A 26,170-nucleotide genomic window follows, 5' to 3' on the forward strand; every position below is an offset into this window, starting at 1 on the left:
TGACCTCACATTTTGAAATCTAAAAACATGATCTGATGCCATAGGTTTCTAGAGAATGAAATTCTAAGAACTTTGAAAAAAAAAAAAATTTGCACTGTTGAATTTTAAGTTTTGATAGTTCGGTAGCTGTCCATTTCAACAACTCGAATCAAATTAAGATTATATTTTTTTTAAAGTTTTTTTGTACGTATTAGTTTTTCCATAAAATCTAGAAGGATCTTGTGTTCGATTGTCAATGTGATAATTTATGTGGGCCCAACGACCCTTATTAATTTTCAAAATCTTACTAAGTTAATAAGGAAAGGTTTTTTATATCATATTTTTATTTATAATGAGCCAAAGGCCTTCGCTATATGTAACGAGTCATCTCCTCGATTTTTGAGCTCGTTACGTTAATTCTGACATCCATTGAGTCTGTTGGTTGTGAAAATGTGCATTTCACTCTTTATTATAAAGAGAGTATGACACCTAATGGGTCTCTTGGAGATGCTCTAAGTAATGACAACGAAGTCCTGCTTCTTTTTTTTTCCACTACATTCCCTTTATGAGCATTATAAAGGATTGATAATTGCGGATGATGCAAATGTCCTGTGATGTTATTACCTATTAGCTACATGATAATTTAATTTTAAACCCCATCCCATGAAATCATCACTATTAGGGAACATCCCCTCCCTCCCCCCGGGTCTCTCTCTCTCTCTCTCTCTCTCTCTCTCGCTCAAAATGCAAGATGAAGCATATCCCCCTAACAAAACTCTGTATCATTGATTGGCAAAGAGATGACAATGATTTTTGAATTATTTTTTTCACAAAATGTCCAAAGTATACTTTCAAAACAAAATTACTAAAGTGCAACTAAATATTAAAAAAAATATATATAGAAGAATAAGAAAAACATTGTTTTTATTGGAGAAGGAATGAAGGAGATGACGATCACGTCTTGACATGTACAGACCAATAGAACAAATTACAAAATTATATGTAGAAATGTGGGACGTATAAGATTAAGATGATTATTACATCTCCTAATAGTACTATAGTCTAAGGAGGGATGGTATAATCACTTATCGAACATAGAACATGATTTAAATTTGATATTTAGATTATTTCTGAGATTTTTATACAATTGCACGTGCCACTTTCTATCATGTTTTAATTAATTTTGTTACAATAACTTGACTCGGTTTTCTATGTTAAATACAAAAGTAAATAATATAAAATTAAAATTCTAATTTTTATATAGCATATATTTAGTAAAGCTGTCCAAATTGACTCATTCCCCATCGAGTTCACCAATTTAATGAACTTTACTATGGTTTAATAATAGGATTAAGAAGGAGCAGGGCTGTCAATGGGCCGGGTTTTGGCACAATCAGTCCAGGCCCGCTATGGACCAGGTTTATGTTTAGTTGTTAAATCCTTTTAGTATTTGGTCGGGCAAAGCCCGTTTAATAATAGGGCCGATTTTGGGTTTTGAATGTAGGCCTGACGGGTGGCTACTATATTAACTCATATATAATGTCCATCAAAACATAAATGAAGTCAGAAACTCGTAGTCATATTCTTGAGAAAAAACGAGAGAAAAAGAAAGAACGAGAGAGTGAGTGAAAGAGACTGCTTGAGAGAGAGAGAGAGAGAGAGAAAGTTGTTTGGATCGAAAGAGAGAAATGTTGTTTCCAGCAGGTTATCGGTTCGTTCCAAGCGACAAAGAGTTGGTGACTTACTTTCTGCTTCAAAAAACGTTGGGAAACAGTCCATCATCTCATGGTGATCTTATCATGGAGTTTAATGTTTACTTAACGGCACCATGGAATCTTCCAATTATCAGTTCAGATATCAGTGGAGGTATTGAAGAACGATACTACTATGCTCTAAGAGAGAAGAAGTGTAAGAATGGAGGATCTCGAGCTAATAGAGAAGTAAGTGATGGAGGTGGTCGATGGAAAGCCTCACGTGGAGACAAGAACATTCTTGATGCACAAGGAAATATTGTTGGTCTCATGAAAACTCTAAACTTCTTTAAGTTCGATAAATCTAGTAGTAAAAAACAAGTGAAGACAAACTGGATCATGCATGAGTACAGACTTGCATCAAATATTGGCCAACAAAATGAGGTTTGTAGTCAACTTTGTTTATTGAGATGTTTACAAAAACATGACCTAGCTACTTTTGATGAATCCGATTCACTGGTCATTTTAATTACCAAAACATGAATGAAAATGATATCAGACGTTTTAAACCTATGATCTCACGTCACTCGAAAGACCTCTCATTCAGGTTTTGGTAATTAAAATAAACACTTAGCCGAAATTGTAATTTCGTCAAATTCGGCTCACCAAATGATAATTTACGCTTTATTTAATTATTTATTATTTTATGTATTTTTTAATGACTTTCTTAAATTATTACTAAATCTTTATTTTATGTATTTCTAGATTCATGAACTAGTTCTTTGCAAGATCAGAGAGAGAAAAAATAATGATTCTGAAAGACACGAAGAAAATGTGGCCTTCTCTAACAACAATGAAGAAGAAACCATTAATGGTTTCGATCAAGTAGAGGAAGTAGAAACCATTAGTGCTTTTGAAAGACAAGATTACGATTATCAAAGCCAAGAAGTAAACAAGTTCTTCTTCAACAACGAAGAACCCAGCATTAATGGTTGTGAAGGAGAAAAGGAAGAAGGTGCGGTTGTCTACCCAAATGAAGTACCAAGCTTTAATCCTACGGAAAGACAAGAAGGCGTGGTTTTCTTGGAAGATTATGATTCTGAAAGACGTGAAGAACTATTAATCAATAATGTTTCTAAAGAAGTAGAAAAAGAAAAAGAAGACGAAGAAGGTGTGTTTGACTACCACAACAAAGAACCACAGATTAATGAAATACAAGAAGAAGGTTTGGTTTGCTCCAAAGATCACGAATATGAAACCCAAGAAGAAAACTTGGTCTTCTATGAAAACGAGGAACCACTGATTAATATTTTTGAAGGAGGCGAAGAAGAAGGTGTGGTTTTCTACGACGATTACTACGAAGAACCGTTATGGGATATCCAAGCATGGGATATGGAATACCTAAGAAATCAGAAACGACAAAAATTGAATTAGGGAGATATATTGGGTCGATAGTATGGATTCTTGGAATTTGTATTCTTTGGATTTTATAGTTTAAAGATTTTCCTGCTCGGATAGAGCCGTGGATGTTTCCCCAAATCGGGGTTTTACCACGTTAAAAAAAATGCCAATGTGTCTTCTAATTTGGCCCAATATTTTAAAACTTGGTAATTAGGATTAACTCAACTCTCAAGTTGAGTCTATCTTGATTACTTGCAAATCTACAAAAGCAAGTTAATAAACATGTTAGATCTAACAAAATAAAAAAATATATATCGTAAAATTATGTTAATGCTACCCAACTGAGATAATTCAGATTCGACTTGATGCACTAACTATTTCGATCAACTCTGTTTTTGTGATAATCAGTGCTTTAAAATCTGATTGTCTATATGAAAATAAATGACGGTAATTTAGAAAGAAATTAAAAAAAAAAAAAAAAGGCACATGTGTATATACATCTTTTATTTTGTTATTATAAATGCAAGTCTGCCGAACCTAATCCACTCAGATCCAACCAATTTTGGGTCCAATATTCACTTTGCTTTTTAAAACTATGATGATAATCACACTTATAATAAGTTTAATTATCTTGTCCTCATAACTGATCACTAGTATGGGGATAGTTTTTCAAGAATGCAAATTAATGAATAGTTTTTCAAGAATGCAAATTAATGAATCTTGTGTAGGTAATAGTGAAAGGATCTCACTATCATCCATGAATGTTTGCAATCTTGACAAATCACGTAAATTCCATTTTCTGTTTTTCTTTATGTTTGATGTGCATTAATATTTTCTAATGTTTGCATTGAGTATCATGCCCAACTGTCAATAGTACAAAATAACAATAGAATAATATACAGGGGTGATTATGAAATTTCCCATTTTGAAGAAACACATTTTCCTTACTAAATAGTAAGATTTCAAATCTTTGTAAGGTTTGTTGGGCCCACATGAATCATCACATTAGCAACTAACACAACAGCCTTCTAGATATTATGGAAACCCTCACATTCAAAACAAAAATAAAAAATATTTTTTTAACTTGATCATCAACTGAACTTTTAAATTTGAAAGTGAAAAATAATCATTTAAAAAAAAAAAAAAAACAAATTGTTCTTTGAAGTTGATATATAGAATTTATCAATTAACTGGAGTACCTTACTTGTCTGGCTTGGCAAGACATTTTGAAAACTTCTTATATTTCTCTTTTTGATAGAATGATTTTTCTACAAATACAACTTAACATAAATAATATTATTTTGTCATTGTTGTAAATGTAATAAAATCTCACAATTTTATTATTAACTAATTAGAAGATACATTTTCATGATAATTTTTGGGAAAAAAAAATAGAGATTTGGAGATGACTAATGTAAAAAAAAAAAACCAAAATGATGAATTTTTATTTATTTATTGTAGTGTAAGTGATCCATTATTTCCAGCACTGGAATCAAGCTGATGTCAGCAAGCAGAGGAACACTGGAGATCAACTACATCATCATGCTTCGATCCATTCAGTCATTAAGACATCCTCTTGATTGTATGGAGCACAAATACTTAAATATAAAAATATGTGAGTTGTTCAACCCAGAATTTGTTCCTCAATTTCCATAATTCTTCTTTTTTTTTTCTTTGAATTAATAAATATATCTTTTTCCTTAAGAATTTAATTGCATCAAACCCTTGATCCCAATACCGACCAACATCAGTCAAATCAGTGCGCACAAATTCCATCTTAGGTAGATTTGATTAGTACATAAATGATCTTTAGAAAGATTTGATTAGATTAGCTAAGATTATCTTTATCTAAATTGTATTTCTATTTAGAACTGCTGCATTTTAAATATCAAACTAGTAATTCATTGCAAATCTAAGAGAATGAATCCAAATCAATTCTTCTTTAATTAGCCTGCAATGTTGGGAAATTATTGAGGTGGATTGGAACTTGTATTGGGTTGGCCTCTTCATGATCCATAACATGGGCCGAATGAGCTTGAGCTACACGAGATAATGATATTGGTTGATATTTGGAAATTTTTTTGCTAAATGTCCTATCAAGCTCTCACTCAAAATTTACGGATTATTCAAAAATAAATCCTTCCGTCAAAGTCCTTTAAGTAAATTTTCTAATTATAATTGACCTATGAAAAGGAGTGAAACTATAATTTTCTTTTCAGAAGACATGATTTAATTAAATAAAATTTATTTACTTTCTTAGGACCTCTGAACGCTTCCCACACACACACACACATATATATATATATATATAGGCATTATACTTTACAGATTATAATACTGAATGTTAGAAAGGACATTATAAGCTGTTTTTCATAAATACGATAAGCAAGGACATTATGATGCTTATTGGGCAATGAATTTTTTTGTAAATATCATACTGTCTTGACTCTTGAAAAGTTATTTACAAATATACTTACTAAGTGATGACGAGGAAATTCTTACTTCTTTTTTTCTTTTTCACTAAAGTGTAATTAGTTATTTTAAAAAAAAGTAGTAGAAGAAGAAAAATAAAAATAAACGAAGTTTAAAATGAATTGCATACACCCTTTATTGACCTTCTTCATATTTTCTATATTAACGATTTTTTACTTAAAGTAGTCGTGAAATTGTACTTAAAATCTCTCATTTCATGTGATGGATGAATGATGGTTAAAGCACTTAATTAAGTTCTTCTATATATATATTCAATTAAAAATTTTCATTTCATAATAAAATTGAAGCTAAAGTTTTCTTTTCGGCACCACGAGAAACACTTTCTTTTTCAAGTTAGTAAGAAGTTTCCAAATCGTATCACCTTGTGGCATCCGAAAACATGATCTGATGCCACATGGTTTTATCAGACAAAATTCTAATAGCTTAAAAAAAAGTTAATTTCAATTTTAAATTTGGGTATCCACTAGTCATCCATTTTCAACACTTTAGGTTAAGGTCAAAATAGATTTTTCTTTTCAATCTACTTTTTTAATGAAATGTATTTGATTTCCAAGTGTAATAATCTATCTGGCCCAACAACCTTGTTAAGATATGAAATCTTACCAAGTTAATAAAGCTAATATGGTTCTTTTTGTTTTCTTATTAATGGAATGGGAAATAAAATTTAATATTCACACCTTAAAACACACATTAAAGATGTGCCAAGTACAACTAAAACCCTATCAAAGAATTTAGGATGAGTTTGAACATCTTCTTAAAGCAACTTCAATGCAAATAAGTATAATTGGTAAGTATTTTATTATAATCATTTTGCTTGCTCAAGGGGTTTGTTGAACTCCAACCATGCTAATTAAAATGACTCTCCACAAATGCAATTACAATAAAATGTTTTACAATTGTCATCGTTTTTTTTATACCACTAATAAGTAGAAATAGAGAATTTCACTCTCTTCTTTTATCAGTCCTACTCTCTCTCTCTCCAAAATATTTTAAGGTAGAGAATCCCAACTTGAGTGAGTTGGTGTGCTTTTGGAAGGTTAAGACTATAAAATAGCAATTGGAAGAGGGATATTGAGCCTAAGTACGTTGGAATTGTTTTTAGGGCTTAAGCTTTGCATCCTCTCTCAATTGTTACTTTGGAGAGCTAAATGCCTCTCAAGCTACTCCAACGCACTTTACTATAGGCTCTCAACTTTGAAATATTTTGGAGAGAGGTAAAAGAAGAGGGTGGGATTCTCTCTCTCTCTCTACTTGTTTTAGCTAACACAGTTGTAGTGAAGGCACTTGAACATACAAAATGACTATCCACGATAAAATGCCTAGTAGTCAAAGATTCAGAGATGCCTATTTGCGTTGGAGTTGCTCTTAAAAGGCTAAGGTGGTGTTTGTTACCGCTTCAAAATGCGGTTTTCACTGCATTTGCGGTGAAAAGCTGCGGTTCCATCTCTAATTACCGTTTGGTAAAAATAGCGTCAAAAATTTGAGGTTCGTAATTGCGTTTGGAAACACAAATTTGAGAAGCTCTTGCAACCCACTTTTTTTTTTTTTTTTTTTTTTTGCGTTTGCGGGAGAAGCAAACAACGAAAAAACGGTTCAAGCAAAAGACGTTAATAGCCCCCGATCTTCTCTTCTTCTCTTTTCTGCTGACGGCTCTCGCACAGCTGTCTCTCTCTCACTCTCTCTCTCTCCCACAGTAATCTCTGCCTCTCTCTCTCTTCTTCTCTTCGCTGTCAATAGAAGCTCGAACATGCACGCACAGCTCTCTTATGCTAGAACTCACAGAGAGGGAGGGAGGAGAAAAAGTATGAAATGTTAATTGAGTCAAAGTCGCAGCCAACTAATATGCACCACATATTCAAAGCTTGGAAAACAAGTTTGATGTGTTCTTATTCTATAAGAAAAGCTACAAAATGTGTTCAGATTTGGATACATCATATCTAAAAGCACAAGTATATTATTTCTATAAAAAAGTAATAATCTTTTGATACTCTCTTTCTAAGAATGTCTGCCATATAGTTAATTAGCTCATTAGCCTCATGATATTTGAAATATTTGAAGAAAACTCAATATAAAAATAAAAGGATTAAATTTACAACTAAAAATTATTAAATCTAACAAGTAAAAGTCATTAATCGAACTATAGATTAGAAGTGTCAATAGGTCAATTTTGTTGATTTGATTTGGTTTCACACATGCCTAGAATTGAAACTTAAATAAAACCTTGATTTTGGTTAGGTTAAATTGAACCTTGGAATCATACCCAGTCCAAAGTTACAAGTACTTTATATACAATAGACAATCATTAAGATGGGCGTATTTTTTTAATTAAGAAAAAAAGACGAGTATATGATATGATAAATAAACATTTTTGGATGAAAAAATCCAACTTGTAGTATGTCGAATGATAATTGATACCAACAATGACTTTTTTAATTAAATCAAATGTCTTATAAAATATCTTAAAAAATTATAGTATGGTGTAAAAAAATAAGAGACATAAAAATAAAAAAAATAAAAAATTCATATATATATATTGTTTTATATTTTAATTAAAATATGTTTATTTTAAAATATTTCTTAGGTTTTTGTTTTCGGAACGAGAAACTTATTTTTAATGAAATTAGTTACTTTGTACTGACTCGATTGTACCAAATATATCATATCATCAACCACAGATTTTATTCACTAAGCTAACTAGCAGTGACATTGTTGGTAAGTGGGAGGAGGGCAACACGAGGAGATGCTGCCGAAATTTCTATAGAATTATAAATTCTTTAAAATTAAAATAATTATTTTTATAAATTTTTAATATAAACTTATTATATTTATATATATTTAATGTAATTATATATTTATAAGGGTATTATGATAATTTTTTATGCATTATAGGTGCACTATCAACCTTAAGGGCATTCTGGTCATTTTACCCTAATACAGTAGATTCTAGAAGCTGTACCAGATTCTGGTCAACAACACAACATTTTTACAAAGCTCTATCAAATAAGCTTTTCAGTATTTCAATTTTTGATAGCAGAAACTGACAGCAGATTCAGGCAACTTAATCAAACGGGACCTAAAATTTTCTTTATAAAAAAAAAATCTGAAGTGAACCACTATTATTGTCATTGTTTCCCTACTAATCGTTTCTTGAAAAGTATTCGTTGCACGAAGAATGGATGAAGAACATCACAATCCAACTTCTTCTTCGTCCTGCTTGTTGAAACTGGAGCTTGGGGATTCGTACTCGACCTTCAATCTGGAGAAGGCAGTGTGCAGTCATGGACTGTTCATGATGGCACCAAACTTGTGGGATCAGTCAACCAAAACCCTCCAATGCCCATTGCGCCTCTCTGACTCCACCACTTCCCTCACTATTCGAATCTCCTCCTCCTCATCCTCATCCTCCTCTTCTCTCCATGTTTTTGTTCTAGGCACTCATTCTCTCTCCCCACTTGACCAACAATTTTTGCTCGTAAGCGCCCACTCCTAACCTACTAATACTTCTAAGTTCATATTAATTTGATCTCGAATTCTGTCTCTCTATGTGTCTGTGTCATAGTAACAAATTTTCGATTGGGTAATTATTAAATGGTGGTTTGTGACTATGGTGTGTGTTTGTTTGTTTGTTTCAGGATCAGGTAGCACGGATGCTGCCAGCGGCGGATTTACAGTGGGGGCAGTGGGGGCAATTGCCCCCGCAAGAATTTCTAAAATCAATAGGAAGGTATTAATAATTTTAAAAAAAAATTTAACATTGTACTGCTTTCTCCCCCACAAAGTTTTGAAATTTTTTTTATTTATAATTTGCCCCCACAAAAAATTTTAACATTCTACTGCTTTGCCCCTATAGAAAATCAGAAAATTTTTCTATTTGAAATTTGCCCCCACGAAAACAAAATCTTGGCTCCGCCCCTGGATCATGCTGCGGTTATCCGAAAGTGATGAAATGTGCATAGAGGAGTTCCATAGGATTCACCCAGAAGCCAAGAACAGAGGATTTGGCCGAGTTTTTCGATCCCCCACCTTTTTTGAATATATGGTTAAGTGCATGCTACTCTGTAATTGTCAGTCAGTCTTTTTTCTTTTTTCTCTCTTTTCTTCTATACAATTAGTGGGGAATGGAGATATCAATGTTTTGGAATTTTTAAGGTGCAACACATGGATATAACTATCCAATGACGGGCGTAAGTAACATTTATATCACAGATTATCTATCATGGTTTTAGAACTCGTTTTGATGTCCCGTCTCGGACGAGTTTTCCGATATGTTTGAGACATCTCATTCAACAATGAGAAAAATGAACATTGGGCTTTAAATCTCGTCCAATACGTTGACTTGTCCATCCATCTCGTTGTTGGGCGGTATGTCTTGGTCTCAGACGACTTTTGAAATCATGTTATCTATAACCTTGAGTACATTTGGTGATAATGGGATAATTTCCTGTCAAGGGTACAAATAATAACTCTAGCACATGATTTGTCCATTTCATGGAAAAGATGATATATTCTTGATAAATTGTACCACATTATATCAATGTTTTCGTCCATTCATATAATTATTAGCCTATAGATTTCTCCACATCTATAGTTTCTATATCGGACATGGATACATCGATTTCTCCTTATTTTTTGTTCCCATAACGAGATCTATTCAAACTTAAATGTGAGTAACACTCCCTTTTCTATCACATTACACATTTCCTTTTGCATGAAATGTTGCTAGGAAACATCCAATTTTCTCTTCGAACACTTGCCACTATGATATGGTTTATATTGAGTCCAAGGAAGGGCTACCTTGCTAAACTTTGGGTCCTGAGTTGAACCATGTCAAGTCTCTTCAAAGTCATGTTCAACACTCGGTCAATGAGTCAACTGAATTGGAAGTTTGACCCTGGTGTCAACTCCATAAATTCAAGTCCTAGTTGTTATATTACTTATGCAGCATGAGTTCAATAATAGGATATTTTGGTGGAAACGAAGGACAAGACCAACTTTTTAAGATCTGAAGGCGTGAGATGAGGCATCAAGATTAAAACCAGTGTTTTATTCCATTTGGCATCAACCTATTGAACAAAAGGAAGCATATTGGAATTGAAGAGTTGTATCCGTGTCTCGTTACCATTTTCCATATTGTAGCATCTTAGCTTGCGAGATATGAATTTTGAAAAGGTGGTTGCAATGAGCTATGAGCTATTAGCTATTGGATTGAAAAACAATCTACAATGTGTAGGAGTGCATTTTTGTATGTATTCTGTTGGCAATTCAATATGCAGAACAGGACAGAGGGATTCAGGTCTTGCCTGACTAGCTTTTGTCAGCATTCTAAGAGATTTCAGATACTCCTTGGTCTTTGCGAGTTTAGAGACACTTTGATAAAAAATACTTGAAGGATTTCCCTAAATTTTTTTGTAAAGGTTTAGTTTGGCACCCTTTGGTGATTCAGCTAGGGTTTTGATGGAGTTTGATCTTCGGAATAGTGAACCACACTAGAAGAGAAAGAATCTAGGATATGATTAATAGAAGGATTGTGTAATTTAAAAAAAAAAAAAAAAGGTAAAAAGCCCAAAAAATTTAACACTCTTTTCTCGATGCTCGGTTTTTCATTTGAGACTTTTTTATATGATTATCCTTGATGATTTATTGTTCTGTTCCATCTAAGTAGTAATTTCCTATTTACTTTTTATAGGTGGCCGAGGACTTTGACAATGGCTAGAGCACTTTCTGAGCTTCAGTTGAATCTGAAGTCTGACTCATTTAAATACCTCGGCACAGAAGTTGTTTCTCAAGATCCAAGCTGCTTGAAACCTCAAACTGATGGTTTCCTTCCAATACGCCTATTGGAAGAGAGTTAAAGAGAAAGTGATCAATGAAGAAAATATCTGCAAATTTAGATTGTAAATTTTCCAAGAATGAAACCAAGTTGGAAGCTGAAACCACCAATTGTCACCAATAGACTACTTGTTTTCTTAGTAAGGAGAAACCAAGCCTAAGCTTCCTCTTCTCTGTCGAAGAAGATGATTCTAATGGGAAGCGCAACTCTTGCCAACTTTTGAACGACAATAATAAGTTTGATGTATGCTCAATTTTAGATCAGACGTTGTCAGAAGGGAGAACCGACTCTTCCTATAGAATTGGAGATTTTCCTAGCCCAAAAGAGCTGGCAAGCCTTGACGTGGATTTCTTGGCAAAACGCTGCAAGCTTGGATATAGAGCAAATCGAATAGTAGAGTTACTGGGAGTATTACAGAAGGAAGGTTTCAAATTGAACAACTTGAAGAACTGGATTGCAATAGTGAAATCCCATCTCTCTATGATAAGCTGACCAAGCAGTTGATGGAAATTGATGAGTTTGGACCTTTTACTTGTGCCAATGTGCTCATGTGCATGGGTTTTTACCAAGTGATTCCAATTGATTCAGAAACTTTTACGCGTTTGAAAAAGGTTTGGAATTGTTAATTGTTTCTTCCTCATTCATGAATCCCCATTGTAAAAAAGTGATAAACACTTGAGAGGTTGTTTGTGCAGATCCATGGAATAAGTAGCACGAGTCAAACTGTTCGAAGAGATGTTGAAAAGGTCTATAGGAAGTATGCACAATTCAAATTCTTGGCTTACTGGTAAAATTAAACAAAGCAACTCTTTTGAATTCTCTCCCTTGTGCTTTTCATGATTGAAAACCTAAATGTTTTTCTATATTAAATTAGTTTCATTGTTCAGTTATGTCTTTGATCAAGTCAGAGCTATGGAATTTTTATGAGAAATCGTTTGGGAAGGCAAGTGCAATGCCTCCCTCTAATTATCATCTTATTACTGCCAGTAACATGAGGAGTAAGCAAAAAAGTAAACAGAAACACAAGGACTAAGATATCTTAATAAATGGATCTTGCTTTCATTTGAACGACGAAGTCACGTAAGCTCATTGAAGTTAATTCTAACGTAAGGTTTGTTGTCCAAAACTTCTCAGGGGAACAGTAGAATGCATTAACTCTTTTGTTTTATTCTCAACTTATACTCTCTTGTTTTGCGATGTTTTTGCATCGTGGAGAACATTTCTTGACAAAAGATGTATGGTTTTAGAATGTAATATAATTTTGTTATATGATTTATTTTGGACTTTGGTTAACGAATATAGATATAACCTGCTGAATATCTGATTGAAGTGAATTCATTTTGAAGGGCAAATGAATTCAATTGTTAGGCCCCGCCTTGCACTTTTAACAACCTTGCCTGGGAAAATATCAGAAGAGAAGGAGCCACTTAGCTAAGCAGTGAAGGCTTGAGGACATTTTTCCACTTATTTTCCATGAGCAATCGTACATACTAAATGAGGAAGTCAATTGTAAGGAATTTAAGGATTCTATGTTTTTTTCTTTTTTTGAGGATTTTGCTTGTTGGTAGGAGCAGGTTTTTCTTGGGACTATTAATATATATTTTTTGCACTTGTCCGAAACATTTGTGATATGTTTGTTAATAATGTATTTATGAAACTTGAAACTATAGTGAGCAACTGAGTCCGAGACCTCATCATGGATTTTGATATTTATTTCACATCCCTACTTTTTCATCAATATTTGTGATGCTTCATCCTATCGCACACAGATGTGCTTCTCAACGGTTTCCTTATTTGTTTGCCAGTTTTTCTTTTGTTTTCTTCTGTTTTCACTAAACGACTTCCACGATGATGAGTTAGTTCGTTTAGGGAGATCCACTGAAAAATCTGCCAAACTAATGTTTTGGAGAACCTCTTTGCCGATACAATGGTTTGCCAATAGATTAAAGATTTGATAGCGCTATCTGATATGTAGTAATTGCATTCCATAATAGAAACAAGGATTAGCGAGAAATCAATCTCAAATCAATTCATTCTACAAATTGTTATTTTCACTACCAAAACAGTCGATAACACTGCTCACCATATATGGTTCACTTCCAAACTCTGTACAATCAGTAAATTAAAAGCCTAGTTGTTGATCCATTAGAACTGTACAACATGGGCCAAGGGCACCAACCTCTGTTACACAAACAATACGACTAAATGCCAAAGCAGAGAGAGAAGCAATGGCAAAAAAACTCAAACCCTTAAAGAATTTAAATGGATCTTTTTTGAAGATTTTGTTTTTGGTTGAGAAGTTCTTTTTAACATTTAAGACATAGTTTCTTTTTCTTATTGTTTTTTTTTTTTCTTAGGTTGGTCCTCTCGACCTTCCTTTTTTTCCTCATAAATTATATATAAAAAAAATTAAAAAATTATTTTATTAATATTTTAAATTACAAATAAACCCCTTAGAGACATTGTGTTTGCACGTGCCACTTTCTATCATGTTTTAATTACATTTGTTACAATAACTTGACTCGGTTGTCTATGTTAAATACAAAAATAAAGAATATAAAATTAAAATTCTAATTTTTATATAGAATATATCTGGTAAGCTGTATGAATTGACTCAGTCCGCATCGAGTTCACAAATTGAATGGACTTTACTTTGGTTTAATATTAGGATTACGAAGAAGCAGGGCTTTCAATGGGCCGGGTTTTGGCACAATCCGTCCAGGCCCGCTATGGATCAGGTTTGGGTTTAGTTATTAAGTTTATTTAATTATTTGGTCGGGCCAAGCCCGTTTAATTATAGGGCCGATTTTGGGTCTTGAATGTAGGCCGGAAGGTTGGTAACTCATATATAATGTCCATCAAACATAAATGAAGTCAGAAACTCGTCGTCTTATTCTCGAGAAAAAAGAGAGAAAGAAAGCGAGGGAAAGAGAGAGAAAGAAAGAAAGAGAGAGTGAGTGAAAGAGACTTCTTGAGAGAGAGAAACTTGTTTGGATCTAAAGAGAGAAATGTTGTTTCCAGCTGGTTATCGGTTCGTTCCAAGCGATAAAGAATTGGTGACTTACTATCTGCTTCAAAAAACGTTCGGAAACCATCCATCATCTCATGGTGATGTTATCATGGAGTTTAATGTTTACTTAACGGCACCATGGAATCTTCCAATTATCAGTGGAGGTATCGAAGAACGATACTACTTTGCTCTAAGAGAGAAGAAATATAAGAATGGAGGATCTCCAGCTAATAGAGAAGTAGGTGATGGAGGTGGTCGATGGAAAGCCTCACGTGGAGACAAGAACATTCTTGATGCACAAGGAAATATAGTTGGTTTCATGAAAACCCTAAATTTCTTTAAGTTCGATAAATCTAATAGAAAAAAACAAGTGAAGACAAACTGGATCATGCATGAGTACAGACTTCCATCAAATATTGGCCAACAAAATGAGGTTTGTAGTCAACTTTCGTCAAATTCGACTCACCAAATGATAATTTACCCTTTATTTAATTATTTATTATTTTATGTATTTTTTAATGATTTTCTTAAATTATTACTAAATCTTTATTTATGTATTTTTAGATTTATGAACTAGTTCTTTGCAAGATCAGAGAGAGAAAAAATAATGATTCTGAAAGACACGAAGAAAATGTGGCCTTCTCTAACAACAATGAAGAAGAAACCATTAATGGTTCTGATCAAGTAGAGGAAGTAGAAACCATTAGTGATTTTGAAAGACAAGATTACGATTATCAAAGCCGAGAAATAAACAAGTTCTTCTTCCACAACGAAGAACCAACCATTAATGATTGTGAAGGAGAAAAGGAAGAAGGTGCGGTCATCTACCCAAATGAAGTACCAAGCTTTAATCCTACGGAAAGACAAGAAGGCGTGGTTTTCTTGGAAGATTATGATTCTGAAAGACGAGAAGAACTATTAATCAATAATGTTTCTAAAGAAGTAGAAAAAGAAAAAGAAGACGAAGAAGGTGTGTTTGACTACCACAATAAAGAACCACAGATTAATGAAATACAAGAAGAAGGTTTGGTTTGCTCCAAAGATCACGAATATGAAACGCAAGAAGAAAAGTTGATCTTCTATGAAAACGAGGAACCACTGATTAATATTTTTGAAGGAGGCGAAGAAGAAGGTGTGGTTTTCTACGACGATTACTACGAAGAACCGTTATGGGATATCCAAGCATGGGATATGGAATACCTAAGAAATCAGAAACGACAAAAATTGAATTAGGGAGATATATTGGGTCGATAGTATGGATTCTTGGAATTTGTATTCTTTGGATTTTATAGTTTAAAGATTTTCCTGCTCGGATAGAGCCGTGGATGTTTCCCCAAATTGGGGTTTTACCACGTTAAAAAAATTCCACTGTGTCTTCTAATTTGGCCCAATATTTTAAAACTTGGTAATTCAGATTAACTCAACTCTCAAGTTGAGTCAATCTTGATTACTTGCAAATCTACAAAAGCAAGCTAATAAACAGCTGAGATAATTCAGATTCGACTTGTTTTTGTGACAATCAGTGCTTTAAAATCTGATTGTCTATATGAAAATAAATGACGGTAATTTAGAAAGAAAAAAAATGCACTTGTGCATATACATTTTTAATTTTGTTATTATCAATTCAAGTCTGTCGAGCCTAATCAACTCAGGTCTGACCAATTTTGGGTCCAATATTCACTTTGATTTTTAAAACTATGATGATAAGCACACTTATAACAAGTTTAATTATCTTGTCCTCATAACTGATCACTAGTATGGGGATAGTTTTTCAAGAATTCAAATTAATGAGCCATGTGTAGGTAATAGTGAAAGGATCTCATTAATTCTGTTTTTTCCCATTTTGATGAAAAACATTTTTTTTATTAAATAGTAAGATTTCAAATTTTGCTAAGGGTTGTTGGGTCCACATGAATTATCACATTGGCAATCCAACACAATAGTGTTCTAGATATTATGAAAAATCTCATATTAATATTTATTTAATTTTTTTTTTTTTTTTAAACTTGATCCAAAGTGTTGAAAATGAACAATTACCAAATTCTTAAATTTAAAAGTGAAAAATAATCATTTTTTTTTTAAATGATGAGTGGTATGGATTTCTATTCCATTACTGCATAATAGATACCGCCAAGATGACATACCATCACTAGGCCTAGTTATATACTTGGGTTCACCCTTTGGAGTTCAAGGGACCATTGTAATTACCTTCGCGGGTGGTTTGATAAATCTAGTTGGGAGGAATACTTATAATGGAACAAGTGGAGCAGCAAATATAATTATTTATGAGGTATTTAACAACGTCGGGCTAGGAGCAATTACAATAGGTCGTATTCCATCCGAAGAATTTAGAATATTAAATATATTTGAAGCAAAGATGTGCATAGTAGGAGCTTTTATCAATAAACATGACTGGTTGCTAAGGTTGTTAGCAACTGCAGTACCTTACTTGGTTGGCTTGGTGAGACATTTTGAAAACTTCTCATATTAATTTCTCTTTTTGATAGAATGATTTTTCTACAAATACCACTTAAAATAAATAATATTATTTTCTCATTTTTGTATAGGTTATAAAATCTCAAAATTTTATTATTAACTAATTACTAGATACATTTTCAAGAGAATTTTCTGAAGAAAAAAAAAAATAGATCTTGGGAGATCACTAATGTAAAAAAAATATACCCTAACGATGACTTTTTTTATATTTATTTATTGTAGTTTAAGTGATCCATTATTTCCAGCACTGGAATCAAGCAGACATCAGCAAGCAGAGGAACACTAGAGATCAGCTGCATGGTCATGCTTTGATCAATCGTCAGTCATTAAGACATCCTTTTGATTGTATATAACACAAATACATACTAAAATATAAAAATATATGAGTTGTTCAACCCAGAATTCATTCCTCAATTTCCATAATTCTTTTTTTTTTCTTTAATAAATAAATATGTCTTTTTTTCCTTAAGAATTTAATTACATCAACATCAGCCAAATCACTGCACACATATTCCATCTTAGGAAGATTAGATTAGTACATAAATTATCTTAAGAAAGATTTGATTGGATTAGATATGATTATCTTTATCTAAATTGTATTTCTATTTAGAATTGCTGCATTTTAAATACCAAACTAATAGGTCTATTGTAATTCATTGTAAATCCAAGAGAATGCATCTAAATCAATTCTTCTTTAGCCTCCAATGTTGGGACATTATTGAGGTGGATTGAAACTTGTACTGGGTTGGCCTCTTCATGATCCGTAACATGGGCCAATCGAGCTTGAGCTACACGAGCTAATGGTATTGGTTGATATTCGGGAGAAAATTTGCATCTCACATTTTAAAAGGTAGTGAACACGACAGTAAATAGTGGTGAGATTGATAGTAAAAACTGTTAACCCGACAGTACATAGTGGTTAGTTCTACAGTAAAAATTATAAACTCGACACTAAATGAATAATCATTAAGTTAGATAAAAAATAAAAAATGGTAAACTCAACAATAAATAAAAAAGCAGTGAGTTCGCTAATAATGAGGGATCAAGAAATAAAAATTTTACTAAATGTCCTATCAAGCTACCACTCAAAACTTAGGGATTATTTAAAAATAAATCCTTCTGCCAAGGTCCTTTAAATGACTTTCCCAACTATAATTGACCTAAGAGAAGGAGTGAAACTATAATTTACATTTATGAAGACATGATTTAGTTAAATAAAATTTATTTACTTTCTTAGAGATAATCTCATTTTTATGTTATAAAATAAAGGGCAATGTTATGGCAATATGCATGAGTAGTCAAGCGCCGTAGTTAAATTTATACAAGCAACTAATATAACATTTGCGTATAGAGTAAGAGGGTTCATGAAAATGGATGTTTAATAGACATATTAAGTTAGTGCACACCAAAGTTGCCCAAGTCCTAATATATATATAAGCATTATACTTTACAGATTATAATAATGGATGTTAGTAAGGACATTATAAGGTGTTTTTCATAAATACGATAAGCAAGGACATTAGTATCTCTATTGGACTGATATTTTTTTAGGATGATCTTCTCATCCATAGAGACCATCCACAAAAAAATCGACTTAATCCAAAACTTCTAACCCATATTTTGAAAATTTTATTATTATACATTGTTTTACATATATATATATATATATATATGGTGGCGTTCAAGGGCCAACTTTTTGGCAAAAAAAATTTCAAGACACGGGTTAGAGGTTTTGGAATGAGCTGATTTTTGGTGAGGATGATCTCTACGGTGAGGAGATCATCCTCACAAAAAATCAGCCCATTCCAAAACTTCTAACCCATGTTTACAAGTTGAAAAATCGTGGACCGTCCATTTTTTATAAACTGTTTTTGATGGGGCTAGAAGTTTATCATCATCACCGTAGAGATCATCCTCACCAAAAATCAGCCCATTCCAAAACTTCTAACTCATGTGTTTGAAAAATGTTTTGCCAAAAAGTTTGCCATTGAACGCTACCCATATATATATATAATAGAAGTGAAGGTTTTCTTTTCAGCACCATGAGAATAATATTTATTTAATATTTATAAGTAGGGACAATATCAATTTTGTTTTGAAAAACACTTTTTTTTTTCAAGTTAGTAAGAAGTTTCCAAACTGCATCACCTTGTAACATCCGAAAACATGATCTGATGCCACATGGTTTTATTGGGCAAAATTCTAAGAGATTTAAAATAATAATAATAATAATAATAATTTTCACCATTGAATTTCAATTTTAAATTTGGTGTCCACTAGCCATATTTTCAACACCTTGGGTCAAGGTCAAAATGGAATTTTCTTTTTAATCCATGTTTTTCAATGAAATGTGTTTGATTTCCAATGTGATAATCTATCTGGCCCAATAACCTTGGTAAGATATGAAATATTACCAAGTTAATAAAGTTAATCTGGTTCTTTTTGTTTTCTTATTAACAAAAAGAAAAAAAAAACTTAATATTCACACCTTAAAACGCAAGATTGAAGATGGTGCCAAGTACCCCTAAAAGCTCGAAGAATTTAGGATGAATTTGAACATCTTCTTAAAGCAACTTCAATACAAATAAGCATAATTGGTAGGTATTTTATTATAGAGAGTCATTCTACTTGTTCAATTGGTTTGAATTACAATCATACTAATCAAAATGACTCTCCACAAATTCAATTACAATAAAATATTTCATAATTGTCATTATTTTTTTTACCTTTAAAAGATAGAAAGAGAGAATCACACTCTCTTTTTTTTTACCTGTCCTACTCTCTCTCTCTCTCTCTCCAAAATATTTCAAAGTAAAGAATCTCAGTCCAAGTGAGTTGGTGTGCTTTTGGAAAGGTAAGGCTCTGTAAAATGATAGTAAGAAGAGGATACTAAGCCTAAGTATGTTGGAATTGCTCTTAGGACTTTGCATCCTTTTTCAATGGCGACTTTGGAGAGCAAGATGCCTCTCAAGCCACTCCAACGCACTTTACTATAGGTTCTCAACTTTGAAATATTTTGGAGAGGGGCAAAAGAAAAGAGTGATATTTTCTTTCTATACTTGTTAGAACTAGAAAATAATGACAATTATGAAATATTTCAATGTAGTTGAATTTGTGGAGTCATTTTAACTAATACAATTGGAGTGAGGGCGCTTAACATGAAAAAAGACTATCCTCAATAAAATGCCAAGCAGTATCCAGATATGCTTTGCATTGGAGTTGCTCTTAAAAAAGTTAAAATTTTCTTTATAAAAATACAAAATCTGAAGTGATTAAAATTCAATTTCACGTCTCGTCTCATCCAAGCCCGATATCGAGTTATCTCGGATGAGTTTTTCGATATGTTTGAGATGTCTCATTTAAAAAGAAAAGAAAAAAAAAGAATATAAGGTATTAAATGTCGGTAAAAAAAAGTGACTTGTGAATTGGTCTCGTTCGACTCCAATACCGAGTTAACTCGGGCGATACGTCTCGGTCTGGCCGAGTTTTAAAATCATGAACCACTGTTGTGGTCATTGTTATTGTTTCCCAACTTTTGGTTTCTTGAAAGGTCGCAGGAAGAATGGATGAAGAACATCACAATCCATCTTCTTCTTCGTCATGCTTGCTGAAACTGGAGCTTGGGGATTCGTACTCGAGCTTCGATCTGGAGAAGGCAGTGTGCAGTCATGGATTGTTCATGATGGCACCAAACTTGTGGGATCCATCAACCAAAACCCTCCAACGCCCATTGCGCCTATCTGATTCCACCACTTCCCTCACTATTCGAATCTCCTCCTCCTCCTCTTCTTCTCTCCATGTTCTTGTTCTAGGCACCCATTCTCTCTCCCCACTCGACCAACAATTTTTGCTCGTAAGCGCCCACTCCTAACCTACTTATACTTCCAAGCTCATATTAATTTGATTTCGAATTCTGTCTTTCTATGTGTCTGTGTCATTGTAACAAAGTTTCGATTGGGTAATTATTCAATGGTGGTTTAATTTGGGCGAATTTTGTGACTATGGGATGTGTTTGTTTGTTTGTTTCAGGGTCAGGTAGCACGGATGCTGCGGTTATCCGAAAGTGATGAAATGTGCATAGAGGAGTTCCATAGGATTCACCCAGAAGCCAAGAACAGAGGATTTGGCCGAGTTTTTCGATCCCCCACCCTTTTTGAAGATATGGTTAAGTGCATGCTACTCTGTAACTGCCAGTCAGTCTTTCTCCATATCTCTTTTTCTTTTTTTTTCCCCTCTTTTCTTCTATACAATTAGTGGAGAATGGAGATATCAATGTTTTGGAATTTTTAAGGTGCAACACATGGATATAACTATCCAATGACGGGCGTAATTAATATTTATATCACACATAATCTATCATGGTTTTAGAACTCATTTTGGGCGTCCCGTCTCGGACGAGTTTTCCGATATGTTTGAGACATCTCATTCAACAATGAGAAAAATGAACGTTGGGCTTTAAATCTTGTCCAATACATTGACTTGTCTGTCCATCTGGTTACTGGGTGACACATCTCGGTCTCGGACAAGTTTTGAAACCTTGTTATCTATAGCCTTGAGGGCATTTGCTGATAATGGGATAATTTCCTGTCAAGGGTACAAATAATAACTCTAGCACATGATTTGTCCATTTCATGGAAAAGACCATATATTCTTGATAAATTGTACCACATTATATCAATGTTTTCGTCCATTCATATAATTATTAGCCTATGGAATTCTCCACATCTATAGTTTCTATATTGGACAAGGATATAGGATATTTTGGTGGAAACGAAGGACAAGACCAACTTTTTAAGATCTGAAGGCGTGAGATAAGGCATCAAGAATAAAACCAGTGTTTTATTCCATTTGGCATGAATGATGTAGGCTATAAAAATGTGGTATCAACCTATTGAATGAAAGGAAGCATATTGGAATTGAAGAGTTTTATCCGTGACTCGTTACCAATTTCCATATTGTAGCATCTTAGCTTGCAAGATATGAACTTTGAAAAGGTGGTTGCAATGAGCTATAAGCTATTGGATTGAAAAACAATCTACAATGTGTAGGACTGCATTTTTGTATGTATTCTGTTGGCAATTCAATATACAGAAGAGGACAGAGGCATTCAGGTCTTGCCTGACTAGCTTTTGTCAGCATTCTAAGAGATTTCAGATACTCCTTGGTCTTTGTGTGTTTAGAGACACTTTGATAAAAATACTTGAAGGATTTCCCTAAATTTTTTTGTAAAGGTTTAGTTTGGCACCATTCTTTGGTGATTCAGCTAGGGTTTTGATGGAGTTTGATCTTCAGAATAGTGAACCACACTAGAAGAGAAAGAATCTGGGATATGATTAATAGAAATGGAAAGAAACTGGGTTTTTTTTCTTGGAAGAATAGAAGGATTGTATAATTTAAAAAAAAAAAAAAAACGTAAAAAGCCCAAAAAATTTAACACTATCTTTTCTCAGTGCTCAGTTTTTCATTTGAGACCTTTTTATATGATTTTCTGTTCCATCTATGTAGTAATATCCTATTTACTTTTTATAGATGGCCGAGGACTTTAACAATGGCTAGAGCACTTTGTGAGCTTCAGTTGAATCTAAAGTCTGACTCATTTAAATACCTCGGTACAGAAGTTGCTTCTCAAGTTCCAAACTGCTTGAAACCTAATACTGAAGGTTTCCTTCCAATAATGCCTATTGGAAGAGAGTTAAAGAGAAAGCGATCCATGAAGAAAATACCTGCAAATTTAGATGGTAAGTTTTCCGAGAATGAAACCAAGTTGGAAGCTAAAACCACCAATTGTCACCAACAGACTACTTGTTTTCTGAGTAAGGAGAAACCAAACCCAAGCTTCCTCATCTCTGTCGAAGAAGATTCAAATGGGAAGCGTAATTCTTGCCAACTTTTGAATGACAATAATAAGGTTGATGCATGCTCGATTTCAGATCGGACGTTGTCAGAAGGGAGAACCGACTTTTCCTATGGAATTGGAGATTTTCCTAGCCCAAAAGAGCTGGCAAGCCTTGATGTGGATTTCTTGGCAAATCGCTGCAAGCTTGGATATAGAGCAAATAGAATAGTAGAGCTTGCTCGGAGTATTACAGAAGGAAGGTTTCAAATTGAACAACTTGAAGAACTGGATTGCAATAGAGAAATCCCATCTCTCTATGATAAGCTGGCCAAGCAGTTGATGAAAATTGATGGGTTTGGACCTTTTACTTGTGCCAATGTGCTCATGTGCATGGGTTTTTACCAAGTGATTCCAATTGATTCAGAAACTCTTAGGCATTTGAAAAAGGTTTGGAATTGTTAATTGTTTCTTCCTCATTCATGAATCCCTATTGTAAAAAAGTGATTTAACACTTAAGAGGTTGTTTGTGCAGATCCATGGAATAAGTAGCACGAATCGAACTGTTCAAAGAGATGTGGAAAAGGTCTATGGGAAGTATGCACAATTCAAATTCTTGGCTTACTGGTAAAATTAGACAAAGCAACTCGTTTGAATTCTCTCCCTTGTGCTTTTCATGATTGAAAACCTAAGTGTTTTTCCATATTAAATCAGTTTCATTGTTCAGTTATGTCTTTGATCAGGTCAGAGCTATGGAATTTTTATGAGAAATCGTTTGGGAAGGCAAGTGAAATGCCTCCCTCTAATTATCATCTTATTACTGCCAGTAACATGAGGAGTAAGCAAAAAAGTAAACAGAAACACAAGGACTAAGATATCTTAATAATTGGATCTTGCTTTCATTTAAACGACGAAGTCACGTAAGCTCATTGAAGTTAATTCCAACGTAAGGTTCGTTGTCCAAAACTTCTCAGGGGAACAGTAGAATGCATTAACTCTTTTGTTGCATTCTCAACTTTTACTCTCTTGTTTTGCGATGTTTTTGCAGCGTGGAAAACATTTCTTGACAAAAGATGTATGGTTTTAGAATGTAATATAATTTTGTTATATGATTTATTTTGGACTTCGGTTAATGAATATAGATATAATCTGCTGAATATGTGATTGAAGTGAATTCATTTTGAAGGGCAAATGAATTCTGTTGTTTGGTTGCATCTGGGAACTCTGTTTTCAAAAGCCCTGTCTTTGCCCCGCTTTTCCTGCCTAGACCATCCAAGCACCTAGGTCTTACCCGCTTTAAGTGAGGTTTCAAAAACTGGGGTTAAGACGATTCTTTTATGAAATAATTTTGGATAAATAGGGTTTTAAGGGTATTTAATCAATTTTAGAACATAAGAGATTTCTCAAATATTTAGCTAAACTTGTGAGGTGTGTTGAAGATTTAAAAAAAATTAGTAGGGGGATTGTTCAAACACACATGTATGGAACAATTTAGGATTTATGCACAATTAAAATTACTTCTCTCTCTCTTTCTTTCTTTCTTTCTTATTTTATATATATATATAAAATAAAAAAGAATTATTAAATTTCCATATAGCTTGAAGCCATTAGGAGATCTCAAGGAGAGAGTCTTTGGAATGAAGAAAGAGTTGAGAATAGGTTCTTATTTATAGGTTTAAAAATCCCTCCAAAACATTTAAAAAGTAATGTGGAATTTATAAAATATTTGAAAAAGGAGTCAAAAAGAACTTTTATAAATTTCAATCTATATGAAAAGTTATCAATCAATAGAAATGTTCTTTTTAAAAATACTTACTTTTCTTTAATAAAAGTACACCAATCATAAAGTAACTTTCAAATATCAATTTAAAATAAACTTAATTAATTTTATTTGAATCAATTTTAAATAAATATTAATCAACATTTATTTTAACAGGGACACTTTTCGTTAATTCAATATTTGTAGTTAAATTGTTTTCATTTCCCTTTGTGTGGACTTACAAGTTTGGTTAGTAGTTAATAATGTATTATTATCTTGGTAATGACATTTACATTATTTTTTTGCTCTTTTTATTTTTTATTTTTTTATGATCTTTATTACATATAAAAAGTTGAAAGGAAGTGTTTGGAGGTCCTAAAAGAGAGCCAAACATTGTGCTAAACATTTTTCAAAATTGGGGTTAGAAGCTTCGAAATGAGCTGATTTCTGGTGAGGATGATCTCTATGGTGAAGAGATCATCCTCATTAAAAATCAGCTCATTCTGAAATTTCTAAGCCTAGTTTACAAGTTGAAGAATCGTGGACCGTCCAATTTTTGTAAACCAGTTTTGATGGGGTTAGAGATTATCCTCACAAAAAATCAGCCCATTTTGAAACTTCTAACCCATACATTTAAAAAATGTTTGGCACAATGTGTGGCTGTCTTTAGGGTCTCCGAACGCCACCCAAAGTTGAAATATGAAATTCTTTTGTTGCTTAGACCTCGCCTAGGCCCTAAGGAGGTCCACCACTTAGCCCCACCTTGCGCTTTTAACAACCTTGTGTGGGAAAATATCAAAAGAGAAGGAGCCACTTAGCTAAGCAGTGAAGGCATGAGGACATTTTCCCACTTATTTTCCATGTGCAATCGTACATACTAAATGAGAAAGTCTTATGAGATCATTGAGTTTTTGTCTTCAAATATTCAGTCTTCTTTTCTATTGCTAGGGTGGAAAATCAATTTTCATGGAAAATAATATTTTTCAAGTATTTGATTGCACATGGCAATGGAAATTCATTTTCCACCCCAATCAAAAAATCCACCAAAACATGATTTCACTTTCACACTCATATGGGTGGGAAAATGAAATCCATCCATATTTTTCATCCCCAATTCTTCCCTACCACCACCACCATTACACTAATTCGCCATCGTCGTCGCCATTGGCTCCGTCTCCGACCACCTTTTCTCTCTCTCTCTCTCTCTCTCTCTCTCTCTCTCTCTCTCTCTCTCTTCTTCTTCTTCTCTATCCTTCACCTCCTCTACCACCACCACCACCATGTTCTCCCCCCCATCTTCCTCACTTACCTCCGTCGCCGCCACTACCTTCGTCGTCACCGTCTCCACATCCTCCCCCCTCCCTCTTCGTCGTCATCTTCTTCTTCCTCTCCCCCTCCGCTCATCTTCTTCCTCATTCTCCTCTTCTTCTTTTTTCTCATATTTTTTTCATGATTTCATCGAAGTAAAATCAAATAATGGAATTTGATTTTCCAACCCTACCTATATTTCCACGGATTTCAAATTCCATGGGAAGTGACTTTCCATGCAATCAAATATACCCTTATTTTCCATGTGCAATCGTACAGACTCTAAATGAGGAAGTCTTATGAGATCATTGAGTTTTTGTCTTCGAATATTCAACCTTCTTTTCTATTACTACCCTTTCTTGACAGCTTC

At 33.5% G+C, this 26,170-nt stretch overlaps 1 protein-coding gene across 1 annotated transcript; it reads left to right on the plus strand.

Moving 5' to 3' along the window:
- Positions 1–20,428: 20,428 nt before the first annotated feature.
- LOC147406577 (uncharacterized) lies at positions 20,429–23,890 on the plus strand. Its single transcript, XM_086434670.1, has 5 exons — positions 20,429–20,753; positions 20,930–21,093; positions 22,430–23,183; positions 23,269–23,360; positions 23,477–23,890. Exons 1-5 carry the CDS (start codon positions 20,463–20,465, stop codon positions 23,604–23,606), a joined length of 1,431 nt encoding a protein of 476 aa, XP_086290796.1. The 5' UTR covers positions 20,429–20,462; the 3' UTR covers positions 23,607–23,890.
- Positions 23,891–26,170: the final 2,280 nt, after the last annotated feature.

Source organism: Akebia trifoliata, chromosome 3, assembly GCF_017979445.1.
Source record: "Akebia trifoliata isolate Shusen 1 chromosome 3, ASM1797944v1, whole genome shotgun sequence".
NCBI classification, from domain to species: domain Eukaryota; kingdom Viridiplantae; phylum Streptophyta; class Magnoliopsida; order Ranunculales; family Lardizabalaceae; genus Akebia; species Akebia trifoliata.

Excerpts from the sequence above, each read along its gene's own strand:
- LOC147406577 (XM_086434670.1), top strand. The coding sequence starts at position 20,463 with ATGGATGAAGAACATCACAATCCATCTTCTTCTTCGTCATGCTTGCTG. Across the intron at positions 20,754-20,929 it reads TCGACCAACAATTTTTGCTC|GGTCAGGTAGCACGGATGCT; the intron begins GTAAGCGCCCAC and ends TGTTTGTTTCAG. Across the intron at positions 23,184-23,268 it reads CTCTTAGGCATTTGAAAAAG|ATCCATGGAATAAGTAGCAC; the intron begins GTTTGGAATTGT and ends TTGTTTGTGCAG.